We start from the raw sequence: 16571 nt of genomic DNA on the forward strand, positions 1-16571 counted from the left end.
TTACAACAAAGAACCCAAATATTAAGGAACCTACCTGAGCCTGATCCACTGCCACGTCCACGGCGTCCACCACCTGAAAAGATTTGTTAATCATTATTATTAGGATAACTTAACTCAACATGATTTGTCCAGATATTGTAACAATGTTTTATCTTTTGGTCATGAAAAAAAAAGACATTAACTTATACATTTCCGAAGTACAAACAAAAGGTGTTTTGCTAACATCTATTTTGTCCAATACTTGTTACAAAAGTATAATTCAGTGATGCGTTCCAAAATGATGCGACTATTGACACAATGTTTAACTATAACTATGTTTAATAAGTCTAGGAACGATCTGACTATGGAAAATTCTTTTAATTATGACTACTTTGGGATTTCATTATGAACAATTGGAATTGCTGCAATCATTAAGGGACGGAACCCCATTTGGTAGAAACATACCTGAATTCGATCCCTTCTTATTGCCACTTCCACTGCCACTTCCACGGCTACGTTCCCTCACTGCAAAGTAATGTTATATCATTGTTAAAAGGATGCTAATATTTGTGACTCTTTAAGCTGGTGTAATGACATTTACTATTTTGGCTATCAAGAACAACACAGTGACATACACAATGTCCGAATCATAAACACAATGATGTTTTGCTTCCATCTGTTTGACCACTGCTTGTTACAAAATGAAATATCTAGTCATGCTTTATAGAATAATAGGACTTTTAACATCAAGTTTAAAGGTAAAAACTTCTAGGAACGATCCCAATCTTGCTTGACCATTCCATCACTTACGACAGATTAGAAACATTGCAATAATGTTGACGTGGCAACTACTTTAACTATACTTGCTTTGTTCGTTTTCACTGTATCTCTTTACCTTAAAACGTCCACTCGCTGCGAACATGGTTAACGTTTTGAAACCTCCAAATAAATAGCCAGAAACTTATATTGTGGTTTGATTTTTTTAATTATCATTTTTTGGGCTTTAAATTAAAACAAAATCACACATTCAATTTTAAAAATAACACCCAAAGGACATTGGTTAAATTTAATTGAGCTTTCTTTTTTCAAACCTTTGTCCTTAGGTTTAAACGAAACAAACGGCTATCGTTATCACATTTGACTCCACGGAACCATGAACGGATAAATCTTTCTTTCTACAACACAACTAAACGACTTACCTCCAGCAGATAAGATGTTATCCTTTTTCCCTGCAAAAAGAAAGAAAAATACCGTGATAGAAAAAAAGTAAATTAACATCTGTGGTTGAAGGATTTTGTCCCATCGTGAACTACACAGAGCAATACTAAATAAAACACAGTCACTTGAAGGCATTCCTGAATGAATTGAGTTTTTTCTATCAAGTCTAGATGTGAAATTGTTAGGTGAGATATTGCAATATTGGAACTACAATTATGAACGATTGGAAACCTTACACTCTTTGCAACAAATAACCCAAATATTAAGGAACCTACCTGAGCCTGATCCACTGCCACGTCCACGGCGTCCACCACCTAAAAAGATTTGTTCATCATTATTAAAAGGACAACTTAACTCAATATGATTTGTCCAGTTATTGTTACGATGTTTTATCTTTTGGCGATGAAAAAAAAAGACATTGACTTATAACATTTCCGAAGTACAAACAAAAGATGTTTTGCTAACATCTATTTTGTCCACTGCTTGTTACAAAAGTAGAATTCAGTGATGCGTTCCAAAATTATGCGACTATTGACACATGTTTAACTATAAACTATGTTTAATAATTCTAGGAACGATCTGACTATGGAAAATTCTGTTAATTATGACTACTTTGGGATGTCATTATGAACAATTGGAATTGCTGCAATCATTAAGGGACGGAACCCCATTTGGTAGAAACATACCTGAATTCGATCCCTTCTTATTGCCACTTCCACTGCCACTTCCACGGCTACGTTCCCTCACTGCAAAGTAATGTTATATCATTATTAAAAGGATGCTAATATTTGTGACTCTTTAAGCTGCTGTAATGACATTTACTATTTTGGCTATCAAGAACAACACAGTGACATACACAATTTCCGAATCATAAACACAATGATGTTTTGCTTCCATCTGTTTGACCACTGCTTGTTACAAAATGAAATATCTAGTCATGCGTTATAGATTTATATGACTTTCAACATCACGTACAAAGGTAAAAACTTCTAGGAACGATCCCAATCTTGCTTGACCATTCTATCAATTACGACAGATTGGAAATATTGCAATAATTTTGACGTGGCAACTACTTTAACTATACTTGCTTGGTTCGTTTTCACTGTATCTCTTTACCTTAAAACGTCCACTCGCTGCGAACATGGTTAACGTTTGGAAACCTCCAAATAAATAGCCAGAAACTTATATTGTGGTTTGATTTTTTTAATTATATTGTTTTTTGGGCTTTGAAATATAACAAAATCACACATTCAATTTTAAAAATAACACCCAAAGGACATTATTTTGGTTAAATTTAGTTGAGCTTGCATTTTTCAAACCTTTGTCCTTACTGTACGCTAATTGCAAGACGTAAAAAAAAAGACGTTTGATGAGAGCAATGGTCTTACCTGTCGTTCGTGTTCGAGGTTCCGGAATCTTCTTTTGCACGTCCGTTTCTTTATTAAATAAAAAAAACATCAAATAGTCCGTCACAATCGAAGGTTTAAACGAAACAAACGGCTATCGTTATCACATTTGACTCCACGGAACCATGAACGGATAAATCTTTCTTTCTACAATACAACTAAACGACTTACCTCCAGCAGATAAGATGTTATCCTTTTTCCCTGCAAAAAGAAAGAATAATACCGTGATAGAAAAAAAGTAAATTAACATCTGTGGTTGAAGGATTTTGTCCCATCGTGAACTACACAGAGCAATACTAACTAAAACACGGTCACTTGAAGGCATTCCTGAATGAATTGAGTTTTTTCTATCAAGTCTAGATGTGAAATTGTTAGGTGAGATATTGCAATATTGGAACTACAATTATGAACGATTGGAAACCTTACACTCTTTACAACAAAGAACCCAAATATTAAGGAACCTACCTGAGCCTGATCCACTGCCACGTCCACGGCGTCCACCACCTGAAAAGATTTGTTAATCATTATTATTAGGATAACTTAACTCAACATGATTTGTCCAGATATTGTAACAATGTTTTATCTTTTGGTCATGAAAAAAAAAGACATTAACTTATACATTTCCGAAGTACAAACAAAAGGTGTTTTGCTAACATCTATTTTGTCCAATACTTGTTACAAAAGTATAATTCAGTGATGCGTTCCAAAATGATGCGACTATTGACACAATGTTTAACTATAACTATGTTTAATAAGTCTAGGAACGATCTGACTATGGAAAATTCTTTTAATTATGACTACTTTGGGATTTCATTATGAACAATTGGAATTGCTGCAATCATTAAGGGACGGAACCCCGTTTGGTAGAAACATACCTGAATTCGATCCCTTCTTATTGCCACTTCCACTGCCACTTCCACGGCTACGTTCCCTCACTGCAAAGTAATGTTATATCATTGTTAAAAGGATGCTAATATTTGTGACTCTTTAAGCTGGTGTAATGACATTTACTATTTTGGCTATCAAGAACAACACAGTGACATACACAATGTCCGAATCATAAACACAATGATGTTTTGCTTCCATCTGTTTGACCACTGCTTGTTACAAAATGAAATATCTAGTCATGCTTTATAGAATAATAGGACTTTTAACATCAAGTTTAAAGGTAAAAACTTCTAGGAACGATCCCAATCTTGCTTGACCATTCCATCACTTACGACAGATTAGAAACATTGCAATAATGTTGACGTGGCAACTACTTTAACTATACTTGCTTTGTTCGTTTTCACTGTATCTCTTTACCTTAAAACGTCCACTCGCTGCGAACATGGTTAACGTTTTGAAACCTCCAAGTAAATAGCCAGAAACTTATATTGTGGTTTGATTTTTTTAATTATCATTTTTGGGGCTTTAAATTAAAACAAAATCACACATTCAATTTTAAAAATAACACCCAAAGGACATTGGTTAAATTTAATTGAGCTTTCTTTTTTCAAACCTTTGTCCTTAGGTTTAAACGAAACAAACGGCTATCGTTATCACATTTGACTCCACGGAACCATGAACGGATAAATCTTTCTTTCTACAACACAACTAAACGACTTACCTCCAGCAGATAAGATGTTATCCTTTTTCCCTGCAAAAAGAAAGAAAAATACCGTGATAGAAAAAAAGTAAATTAACATCTGTGGTTGAAGGATTTTGTCCCATCGTGAACTACACAGAGCAATACTAACTAAAACACAGTCACTTGAAGGCATTCCTGAATGAATTGAGTTTTTTCTATCAAGTCTAGATGTGAAATTGTTAGGTGAGATATTGCAATATTGGAACTACAATTATGAACGATTGGAAACCTTACACTCTTTGCAACAAATAACCCAAATATTAAGGAACCTACCTGAGCCTGATCCACTGCCACGTCCACGGCGTCCACCACCTAAAAAGATTTGTTCATCATTATTAAAAGGACAACTTAACTCAATATGATTTGTCCAGTTATTGTTACGATGTTTTATCTTTTGGCGATGAAAAAAAAAGACATTGACTTATAACATTTCCGAAGTACAAACAAAAGATGTTTTGCTAACATCTATTTTGTCCACTGCTTGTTACAAAAGTAGAATTCAGTGATGCGTTCCAAAATGATGCGACTATTGACACATGTTTAACTATAAACTATGTTTAATAATTCTAGGAACGATCTGACTATGGAAAATTCTGTTAATTATGACTACTTTGGGATGTCATTATGAACAATTGGAATTGCTGCAATCATTAAGGGACGGAACCCCATTTGGTAGAAACATACCTGAATTCGATCCCTTCTTATTGCCACTTCCACTGCCACTTCCACGGCTACGTTCCCTCACTGCAAAGTAATGTTATATCATTATTAAAAGGATGCTAATATTTGTGACTCTTTAAGCTGCTGTAATGACATTTACTATTTTGGCTATCAAGAACAACACAGTGACATACACAATTTCCGAATCATAAACACAATGATGTTTTGCTTCCATCTGTTTGACCACTGCTTGTTACAAAATGAAATATCTAGTCATGCGTTATAGATTTATATGACTTTCAACATCACGTACAAAGGTAAAAACTTCTAGGAACGATCCCAATCTTGCTTGACCATTCTATCAATTACGACAGATTAGAAACATTGCAATATATTTGACGTGGCAACTACTTTAACTATACTTGCTTTGTTCGTTTTCACTGTATCTCTTTACCTTAAAACGTCCACTCGCTGCGAACATGGTTAACGTTTTGAAACCTCCAAGTAAATAGCCAGAAACTTATATTGTGGTTTGATTTTTTTAATTATATTGTTTTGGGGCTTTGAAATACAACAAAATGACACATTAAATTTTAAAAATAACACCCAAAGGACATTGGTTAAATTTAGTTGAGCTTGCATTTTTCAAACCTTTGTCCTTACTGTAGGCCAATTGCAAGACGTAAAAAAAAAGACATTTGATGAGAGCAATGGTCTTACCTGTCGTTCGTGTTCGAGGTTCCGGAATCTTCTTTTGCACGTCCGTTTCTTTATAAAATAAAATAAAAACATCAAATAGTCCGTCAAAATCGAAAGTTTAAACGAAACAAACGGCTATCGTTATCACATTTGACTACACGGATCCATAAACGGATGAATCTTTCTTTCTACAACACAACTAAACGACTTACCTCCAGCAGATAAGATGTTATCCTTTTTCCCTGCAAGAAAAAAAGAAGAATACCGTGATAGAAAAAAAGTAAATTAACAACTGTGGTTGAAGGATTTTGTTCCATCGTGAACTACACAGAGCAATACTTACTAAAACACAGTCACTTGAAGGCATTCCTGAATGAATTGAGTTTTTTCTATCAAGTCTAGATGTGAAATTGTTAGGTGAGATATTGCAAAATTGGAACTACAATTATGAACGATTGGAAACCTTACACTCTTTGCAACAAAGAACCCAATATTAAGGAACCTACCTGAGTCTGATCCACTGCCACGTCCACGGCGTCCACCACCTAAAAAGATTTGTTTATCATTATTAAAAGGATAACTTAACTCAATATGATTTGTCCAGATATTGTTACGATGTTTTATCTTTTGGCTATGAAAAAAAAGACATTGACTTATAACATTTCCGAAGTACAAACAAAAGGTGTTTTGCTAACATATATTGTTTTGTCCACTGCTTGTTACAAAAGTATAATTCAGTGATGCGTTCCAAAATGATGCGACTATTGACGCATGTTTAACTATAAACTATGTTTAATAATTCTAGGAACGATCTGACTATGGAAAATTCTTTTAATTGTGTCTACTTTGGGATGTCATTATGAACAATTGGAATTGCTGCAATCATGAAGGGACGGAACCCCATTTGGTAGAAACATACCTGAATTCGATCCCTTCTTATTGCCACTTCCACTGCCACTTCCACGGCTACGTTCCCTCACTGCAAAGTAATGTTATACCATTATTAAAAGGATGCTAATATTTGTGACTCTTTAAGCTGGTGTGATGACATTACTATTTTGGCTATCAAGAACAACACAGTGACATACACAATGTCCGAATCATAAACACAATGATGTTTTGCTTCCATCTGTTTGACCACTGCTTGTTACAAAATGAAATATCTAGTCATGCGTTATAGAATTGTATGACTTTTAACATCACGTATAAAGGTAAAAACTTCTAGGAACGATCCCAATCTTGCTTGACCATTCTATCAATTACGACAGATTGGAAATATTGCAATAATTTTGACGTGGCAACTACTTTAACTATACTTGCTTGGTTCGTATTCACTGTATCTCTTTACCTTAAAACGTCCACTCGCTGCGAACATGGTTAACGTTTTGAAACCTCCAAATAAATAGCCAGAAACTTATATTGTGGTTTGATTTTTTTTAATTATATTGCTTTTTGGGCTTTGAAATACAACAAAATCACACATTCAATTTTAAAAATAACACCCAAAGGACATTGGTTAAATTTAATTGAGCTTGCATTTTTGAAACCTTTGTCCTTAGGTTTAAACGAAACAAACGGCTATCGTTATCACACTGGACTCCACGGAACCATGAACGGATAAATCTTTCTTTCTACAAAACAATTAAACGACTTACCTCCAGCAGATAAGATGTTATCCTTTTTCCCTGCAAGAAAGAAAGAAGAATACCGTGATAGAAAAAAAGTAAATTAACATCTGTTGTTGAAGGATTTTGTCCCAGCGTGAACTACGCAGAGCAATACTAAATAAAACACAGTCACTTGAAGGCATTCCTGAATGAATTGAGTTTTTTCTATCAAGTCTAGATGTGAAATTGTTAGGTGAGATATTGCAATATTGGAACTACAAATATGAACGATTGGAAACCTTACACTCTTTGCAACAAAGAACCCAATATTAAGGAACCTACCTGAGCCTGATCCACTGCCACGTCCACGGCGTCCACCACCTAAAAAGATTTGTTCATCATTATTAAAAGGACAACTTAACTCAAAATGATTTGTCCAGATATTGTTATGATGTTTTTTTTTTGGGCTATGAAAAAAAATACATTGACTTATAACATTTCTGAAGTACAAACAAAAGGTGTTTTGCTAACATATATTTTGTCCACTGCTTGTTACAAAAGTATAATTCAGTGATGCGTTCCAAAATGATGCGACTATTGACGCATGTTTAACTATAAACTATGTTTAATAATTCTAGGAACGATCTGACTATGGAAAATTCTTTTAATTATGTCTACTTTGGGAGGTCATTATGAACAATTGGAATTGCTGCAGTCATTAAGGGACGGAACCCCATTTGGTAGAAACATACCTGAATTCGATCCCTTCTTATTGCCACTTCCACTGCCACTTCCACGGCTACGTTCCCTCACTGCAAAGTAATGTTATATCATTATTAAAAGGATGCTAATGTTTGTGACTCTTTAAACTGGTGTGATGACATTACTATTTTGGCTATCAAGAACAACACAGTGACATACACAATTTCCGAATCATAAACACAATGATGTTTTGCTTCCATCTGTTTGACCACTGCTTGTTACAAAATGAAATATCTAGTCATGCGTTATAGAATTGTATGACTTTTAACATCACGTATAAAGGTAAAAACTTCTAGGAACGATCCCAATCTTGCTTGACCATTTTATCAATTACGACAGATTGAAAATATTGCAATAATTTTGACGTGGCAACTACTTTAACTATACTTGCTTTGTTCGTTTTCACTGTATCTCTTTACCTTAAAACGTCCACTCTCTGCGAACATGGTTAACGTTTTGAAACCTCCAAATAAATAGCCAGAAACTTATATTGTGGTTTGATTTTTTTAATTATATTGTTTTTTGGGCTTTGAAATACAACAAAATCACACATTCAATTTTAAAAATAACACCCAAAGGACATTATTTTGGTTAAATTTAGTTGAGCTTGCATTTTTCAAACCTTTGTCCTTACTGTACGCTAATTGCAAGACGTACAAAAAAAAAAACGTTTGATGAGAGCAATGGTCTTACCTGTCGTTCGTGTTCGAGGTTCCGGAATCTTCTTTTGCACGTCCGTTTCTTTATTAAATTAAAAAAACATCAAATAGTCCGTCAAAATCGAAGGTTTAAACGAAACAAACGGCTATCGTTATCACATTTGACTCCACGGAACCATGAACGGATAAATCTTTCTTTCTACAACACAACTAAACGACTTACCTCCAGCAGATAAGATGTTATCCTTTTTCCCTGCAAAAAGAAAGAATAATACCGTGATAGAAAAAAAGTAAATTAACATCTGTGGTTGAAGGATTTTGTCCCATCGTGAACTACACAGAGCAATACTAACTAAAACACGGTCACTTGAACGCATTCCAGAATGAATTGAGTTTTTTCTATCAAGTCTAGATGTGAAATTGTTAGGTGAGATATTGCAATATTGGAACTACAATTATGAACGATTGGAAACCTTTCACTCTTTACAACAAAGAACCCAAATATTAAGGAACCTACCTGAGCCTGATCCACTGCCACGTCCACGGCGTCCACCACCTGAAAAGATTTGTTAATCATTATTATTAGGATAACTTAACTCAATATGATTTGTCCAGATATTGTAACAATGTTTTATCTTTTGGTCATGAAAAAAAAAGACATTAACTTATACATTTCCGAAGTACAAACAAAAGGTGTTTTGCTAACATCTATTTTGTCCACTACTTGTTACAAAAGTATAATTCAGTGATGCGTTCCAAAATGATACGACTATTGACACATGTTTAACTATAACTATGTTTAATAAGTCTAGGAACGATCTGACTATGGAAAATTCTTTTAATTATGACTACTTTGGGATTTCATTATGAACAATTGGAATTGCTGCAATCATTAAGGGACGGAACCCCATTTGGTAGAAACATACCTGAATTCGATCCCTTCTTATTGCCACTTCCACTGCCACTTCCACGGCTACGTTCCCTCACTGCAAAGTAATGTTATATCATTGTTAAAAGGATGCTAATATTTGTGCCTCTTTAAGCTGGTGTAATGACATTTACTATTCTGGCTATCAAGAACAACACAGTGACATACACAATGTCCGAATCATAAACACAATGATGTTTTGCTTCCATCTGTTTGACCACTGCTTGTTACAAAATGAAATATCTAGTCATGCTTTATAGAATAATAGGACTTTTAACATCACGTTTAAAGGTAAAAACTTCTAGGAACGATCCCAATCTTGCTTGACCATTCTATCACTTACGACAGATTAGTAACATTGCAATAATGTTGACGTGGCAACTACTTTAACTATACTTGCTTTGTTCGTTTTCACTGTATCTCTTTACCTTAAAACGTCCACTCGCTGCGAACATGGTTAACGTTTTGAAACCTCCAAATAAATAGCCAGAAACTGATATTGTGGTTTGATTATTTTAATTATATTGTTTTTGGGGCTTTGAAATACAACAAAGTCACACATTCAATTTTAAAAATAACACCCAAAGGACATTGGTTAAATTTAATTGAGCTTGCATTTTTCAAACCTTTGTCCTTAGGTTTAAACGAAACAAACGGCTATCGTTATCACATTTGACTCCACGGAACCATGAACGGATAAATCTTTCTTTCTACAAAACAATTAAACGACTTACCTCCAGCAGATAAGATTTTATCCTTTTTCCCTGCAAAAAGAAAGAAGAGTACCGTGATAGAAAAAAAGTAAATTAACATCTGTGGTTGAAGGATTTTGTTCCATCGTGAACTACACAGAGCAATACTAAATAAAACACAGTCACTTGAAGGCATTCCTGAATGAATTGAGTTTTTTCTATCAAGTCTAGATGTGAAATTGTTAGGTGAGATATTGCAATATTGGAACTACAATTATGAACGATTTGAAACCTTACACTCTTTGCAACAAAGAACCCAAATATTAAGGAACCTACCTGAGCCTGATCCACTGCCACGTCCACGGCGTCCACCACCTAAAAAGATTTGTTTATCATCGTTAAAAGGATAACTTAACTCAATATGATTTGTCCAGATATTGTAACGATTTTCATCTTTTGGCTATGAAAACAAAAAAACATTGACTTATAACATTTCCGAAGTACAAACAAAAGGTGTTTTGCTAACATATACTATTTTGTCCACTGCTTGTTACAAAAGTATAATTCAGTGATGCGTTCCAAAATGATGCGACTATTGACGCATGTTTAACTATAAACTATGTTTAATAATTCTAGGAACGATCTGACTATGGAAAATTCTTTTAATTATGTCTACTTTGGGAGGTCATTATGAACAATTGGAACTGCTGCAGTCATTAAGGGACGGAACCCCATTTGGTAGAAACATACCTGAATTCGATCCCTTCTTATTGCCACTTCCACTGCCACTTCCACGGCTACGTTCCCTCACTGCAAAGTAATGTTATATCATTATTAAAAGGATGCTAATGTTTGTGACTCTTTAAACTGGTGTGATGACATTACTATTTTGGCTATCAAGAACAACACAGTGACATACACAATTTCCGAATCATAAACACAATGATGTTTTGCTTCCATCTGTTTGACCACTGCTTGTTACAAAATGAAATATCTAGTCATGCGTTATAGAATTGTATGACTTTTAACATCACGTATAAAGGTAAAAACTTCTAGGAACGATCCCAATCTTGCTTGACCATTTTATCAATTACGACAGATTGAAAATATTGCAATAATTTTGACGTGGCAACTACTTTAACTATACTTGCTTTGTTCGTTTTCACTGTATCTCTTTACCTTAAAACGTCCACTCGCTGCGAACATGGTTAACGTTTTGAAACCTCCAAATAAATAGCCAGAAACTTATATTGTGGTTTGATTTTTTTAATTATATTGTTTTTTGGGCTTTGAAATACAACAAAATCACACATTCAATTTTAAAAATAACACCCAAAGGACATTATTTTGGTTAAATTTAGTTGAGCTTGCATTTTTCAAACCTTTGTCCTTACTGTACGCTAATTGCAAGACGTACAAAAAAAAAACGTTTGATGAGAGCAATGGTCTTACCTGTCGTTCGTGTTCGAGGTTCCGGAATCTTCTTTTGCACGTCCGTTTCTTTATTAAATAAAAAAAACATCAAATAGTCCGTCAAAATCGAAGGTTGAAACGAAACAAACGGCTATCGTTATCACATTTGACTCCACGGAACCATGAACGGATAAATCTTTCTTTCTACAACACAACTAAACGACTTACCTCCAGCAGATAAGATGTTATCCTTTTTCCCTGCAAAAAGAAAGAATAATACCGTGATAGAAAAAAAGTAAATTAACATCTGTGGTTGAAGGATTTTGTCCCATCGTGAACTACACAGAGCAATACTAACTAAAACACGGTCACTTGAACGCATTCCAGAATGAATTGAGTTTTTTCTATCAAGTCTAGATGTGAAATTGTTAGGTGAGATATTGCAATATTGGAACTACAATTATGAACGATTGGAAACCTTTCACTCTTTACAACAAAGAACCCAAATATTAAGGAACCTACCTGAGCCTGATCCACTGCCACGTCCACGGCGTCCACCACCTGAAAAGATTTGTTAATCATTATTATTAGGATAACTTAACTCAATATGATTTGTCCAGATATTGTAACAATGTTTTATCTTTTGGTCATGAAAAAAAAAGACATTAACTTATACATTTCCGAAGTACAAACAAAAGGTGTTTTGCTAACATCTATTTTGTCCACTACTTGTTACAAAAGTATAATTCAGTGATGCGTTCCAAAATGATACGACTATTGACACAATGTTTAACTATAACTATGTTTAATAAGTCTAGGAACGATCTGACTATGGAAAATTCTTTTAATTATGACTACTTTGGGATTTCATTATGAACAATTGGAATTGCTGCAATCATTAAGGGACGGAACCCCATTTGGTAGAAACATACCTGAATTCGATCCCTTCTTATTGCCACTTCCACTGCCACTTCCACGGCTACGTTCCCTCACTGCAAAGTAATGTTATATCATTGTTAAAAGGATGCTAATATTTGTGCCTCTTTAAGCTGGTGTAATGACATTTACTATTTTGGCTATCAAGAACAACACAGTGACATACACAATGTCCGAATCATAAACACAATGATGTTTTGCTTCCATCTGTTTGACCACTGCTTGTTACAAAATGAAATATCTAGTCATGCTTTATAGAATAATAGGACTTTTAACATCACGTTTAAAGGTAAAAACTTCTAGGAACGATCCCAATCTTGCTTGACCATTCTATCACTTACGACAGATTAGTAACATTGCAATAATGTTGACGTGGCAACTACTTTAACTATACTTGCTTTGTTCGTTTTCACTGTATCTCTTTACCTTAAAACGTCCACTCGCTGCGAACATGGTTAACGTTTTGAAACCTCCAAATAAATAGCCAGAAACTGATATTGTGGTTTGATTTTTTTAATTATATTGTTTTTGGGGCTTTGAAATACAACAAAGTCACACATTCAATTTTAAAAATAACACCCAAAGGACATTGGTTAAATTTAATTGAGCTTGCATTTTTCAAACCTTTGTCCTTAGGTTTAAACGAAACAAACGGCTATCGTTATCACATTTGACTCCACGGAACCATGAACGGATAAATCTTTCTTTCTACAAAACAATTAAACGACTTACCTCCAGCAGATAAGATTTTATCCTTTTTCCCTGCAAAAAGAAAGAAGAGTACCGTGATAGAAAAAAAGTAAATTAACATCTGTGGTTGAAGGATTTTGTTCCATCGTGAACTACACAGAGCAATACTAAATAAAACACAGTCACTTGAAGGCATTCCTGAATGAATTGAGTTTTTTCTATCAAGTCTAGATGTGAAATTGTTAGGTGAGATATTGCAATATTGGAACTACAATTATGAACGATTTGAAACCTTACACTCTTTGCAACAAAGAACCCAAATATTAAGGAACCTACCTGAGCCTGATCCACTGCCACGTCCACGGCGTCCACCACCTAAAAAGATTTGTTTATCATCGTTAAAAGGATAACTTAACTCAATATGATTTGTCCAGATATTGTAACGATTTTCATCTTTTGGCTATGAAAACAAAAAAACATTGACTTATAACATTTCCGAAGTACAAACAAAAGGTGTTGCTAACATATACTATTTTGTCCACTGCTTGTTACAAAAGTATAATTCAGTGATGCGTTCCAAAATGATGCGACTATTGACGCATGTTTAACTATAAACTATGTTTAATAATTCTAGGAACGATCTGACTATGGAAAATTCTTTTAATTATGTCTACTTTGGGAGGTCATTATGAACAATTGGAATTGCTGCAGTCATTAAGGGACGGAACCCCATTTGGTAGAAACATACCTGAATTCGATCCCTTCTTATTGCCACTTCCACTGCCACTTCCACGGCTACGTTCCCTCACTGCAAAGTAATGTTATATCATTATTAAAAGGATGCTAATGTTTGTGACTCTTTAAACTGGTGTGATGACATTACTATTTTGGCTATCAAGAACAACACAGTGACATACACAATTTCCGAATCATAAACACAATGATGTTTTGCTTCCATCTGTTTGACCACTGCTTGTTACAAAATGAAATATCTAGTCATGCGTTATAGAATTGTATGACTTTTAACATCACGTATAAAGGTAAAAACTTCTAGGAACGATCCCAATCTTGCTTGACCATTTTATCAATTACGACAGATTGAAAATATTGCAATAATTTTGACGTGGCAACTACTTTAACTATACTTGCTTTGTTCGTTTTCACTGTATCTCTTTACCTTAAAACGTCCACTCGCTGCGAACATGGTTAACGTTTTGAAACCTCCAAATAAATAGCCAGAAACTTATATTGTGGTTTGATTTTTTTAATTATATTGTTTTTTGGGCTTTGAAATACAACAAAATCACACATTCAATTTTAAAAATAACACCCAAAGGACATTATTTTGGTTAAATTTAGTTGAGCTTGCATTTTTCAAACCTTTGTCCTTACTGTACGCTAATTGCAAGACGTACAAAAAAAACATGTTTGATGAGAGCAATGGTCTTACCTGTCGTTCGTGTTCGAGGTTCCGGAATCTTCTTTTGCACGTCCGTTTCTTTATTAAATAAAAAAAACATCAAATAGTCCGTCAAAATCGAAGGTTTAAACGAAACAAACGGCTATCGTTATCACATTTGACTCCACGGAACCATGAACGGATAAATCTTTCTTTCTACAACACAACTAAACGACTTACCTCCAGCAGATAAGATGTTATCCTTTTTCCCTGCAAAAAGAAAGAATAATACCGTGATAGAAAAAAAGTAAATTAACATCTGTGGTTGAAGGATTTTGTCCCATCGTGAACTACACAGAGCAATACTAACTAAAACACGGTCACTTGAACGCATTCCAGAATGAATTGAGTTTTTTCTATCAAGTCTAGATGTGAAATTGTTAGGTGAGATATTGCAATATTGGAACTACAATTATGAACGATTGGAAACCTTTCACTCTTTACAACAAAGAACCCAAATATTAAGGAACCTACCTGAGCCTGATCCACTGCCACGTCCACGGCGTCCACCACCTGAAAAGATTTGTTAATCATTATTATTAGGATAACTTAACTCAATATGATTTGTCCAGATATTGTAACAATGTTTTATCTTTTGGTCATGAAAAAAAAAGACATTAACTTATACATTTCCGAAGTACAAACAAAAGGTGTTTTGCTAACATCTATTTTGTCCACTACTTGTTACAAAAGTATAATTCAGTGATGCGTTCCAAAATGATACGACTATTGACACAATGTTTAACTATAACTATGTTTAATAAGTCTAGGAACGATCTGACTATGGAAAATTCTTTTAATTATGACTACTTTGGGATTTCATTATGAACAATTGGAATTGCTGCAATCATTAAGGGACGGAACCCCATTTGGTAGAAACATACCTGAATTCGATCCCTTCTTATTGCCACTTCCACTGCCACTTCCACGGCTACGTTCCCTCACTGCAAAGTAATGTTATATCATTGTTAAAAGGATGCTAATATTTGTGCCTCTTTAAGCTGGTGTAATGACATTTACTATTTTGGCTATCAAGAACAACACAGTGACATACACAATGTCCGAATCATAAACACAATGATGTTTTGCTTCCATCTGTTTGACCACTGCTTGTTACAAAATGAAATATCTAGTCATGCTTTATAGAATAATAGGACTTTTAACATCAAAAGTTAAAACGTCCACTCGCTGCGAACATGGTTAACGTTTTGAAACCTCCAAATAAATAGCCAGAAACTTATATTGTGGTTTGATTTTTTTAATTATATTGCTTTTTGGGCTTTAAAATACAACAAAATCACACATTCAATTTTAAAAATAACACCCAAAGGACATTGGTTAAATTAAATTGAGCTTGCATTTTTCAAACCTTTGTCCTTAGGTTTAAACGAAACAAACGGCTATCGTTATCACATTTGACTCCACGGAACCATGAACGGATAAATCTTTCTTTCTACAAAACAATTAAACGACTTACCTCCAGCAGATAAGATTTTATCCTTTTTCCCTGCAAAAAGAAAGAAGAGTACCGTGATAGAAAAAAAGTAAATTAACATCTGTGGTTGAAGGATTTTGTTCCATCGTGAACTACACAGAGCAATACTAAATAAAACACAGTCACTTGAAGGCATTCCTGAATGAATTGAGTTTTTTCTATCAAGTCTAGATGTGAAATTGTTAGGTGAGATATTGCAATATTGGAACTACAATTATGAACGATTTGAAACCTTACACTCTTTGCAACAAAGAACCCAAATATTAAGGAACCTACCTGAGCCTGATCCACTGCCACGTCCACGGCGTCCACCACCTAAAAAGATTTGTTTATCATCG

The 16571-nt window shown here is 34.4% G+C and overlaps 1 protein-coding gene across 1 annotated transcript in view; it reads right to left on the minus strand.

The window, feature by feature from the left end:
- The window catches only part of LOC139939589 (uncharacterized), an 84564-nt gene that overhangs the window by 16400 nt on the left and 51593 nt on the right, over positions 1–16571 (minus strand). Inside the window, exons 71-104 of the mRNA XM_071935601.1 lie at positions 16510–16548; positions 16216–16245; positions 15623–15682; positions 15213–15251; positions 14919–14948; positions 14028–14087; positions 13616–13654; positions 13322–13351; positions 12586–12645; positions 12176–12214; positions 11882–11911; positions 10991–11050; positions 10577–10615; positions 10283–10312; positions 9547–9606; positions 9138–9176; positions 8844–8873; positions 7952–8011; positions 7542–7580; positions 7248–7277; positions 6512–6571; positions 6099–6137; positions 5805–5834; positions 4918–4977; positions 4507–4545; positions 4213–4242; positions 3479–3538; positions 3069–3107; positions 2775–2804; positions 1884–1943; positions 1473–1511; positions 1179–1208; positions 445–504; positions 35–73 (exon numbers count right to left, since the gene is read on the minus strand). Of these exons, the coding sequence (XP_071791702.1) occupies positions 35–73; positions 445–504; positions 1179–1208; positions 1473–1511; positions 1884–1943; positions 2775–2804; positions 3069–3107; positions 3479–3538; positions 4213–4242; positions 4507–4545; positions 4918–4977; positions 5805–5834; positions 6099–6137; positions 6512–6571; positions 7248–7277; positions 7542–7580; positions 7952–8011; positions 8844–8873; positions 9138–9176; positions 9547–9606; positions 10283–10312; positions 10577–10615; positions 10991–11050; positions 11882–11911; positions 12176–12214; positions 12586–12645; positions 13322–13351; positions 13616–13654; positions 14028–14087; positions 14919–14948; positions 15213–15251; positions 15623–15682; positions 16216–16245; positions 16510–16548 (1458 nt within the window). The remainder of the gene's footprint in view (positions 1–34; positions 74–444; positions 505–1178; positions 1209–1472; positions 1512–1883; positions 1944–2774; positions 2805–3068; positions 3108–3478; positions 3539–4212; positions 4243–4506; positions 4546–4917; positions 4978–5804; positions 5835–6098; positions 6138–6511; positions 6572–7247; positions 7278–7541; positions 7581–7951; positions 8012–8843; positions 8874–9137; positions 9177–9546; positions 9607–10282; positions 10313–10576; positions 10616–10990; positions 11051–11881; positions 11912–12175; positions 12215–12585; positions 12646–13321; positions 13352–13615; positions 13655–14027; positions 14088–14918; positions 14949–15212; positions 15252–15622; positions 15683–16215; positions 16246–16509; positions 16549–16571) is intronic.

Source organism: Asterias amurensis, chromosome 7, assembly GCF_032118995.1.
Source record: "Asterias amurensis chromosome 7, ASM3211899v1".
In the NCBI taxonomy this organism is placed as follows: domain Eukaryota; kingdom Metazoa; phylum Echinodermata; class Asteroidea; order Forcipulatida; family Asteriidae; genus Asterias; species Asterias amurensis.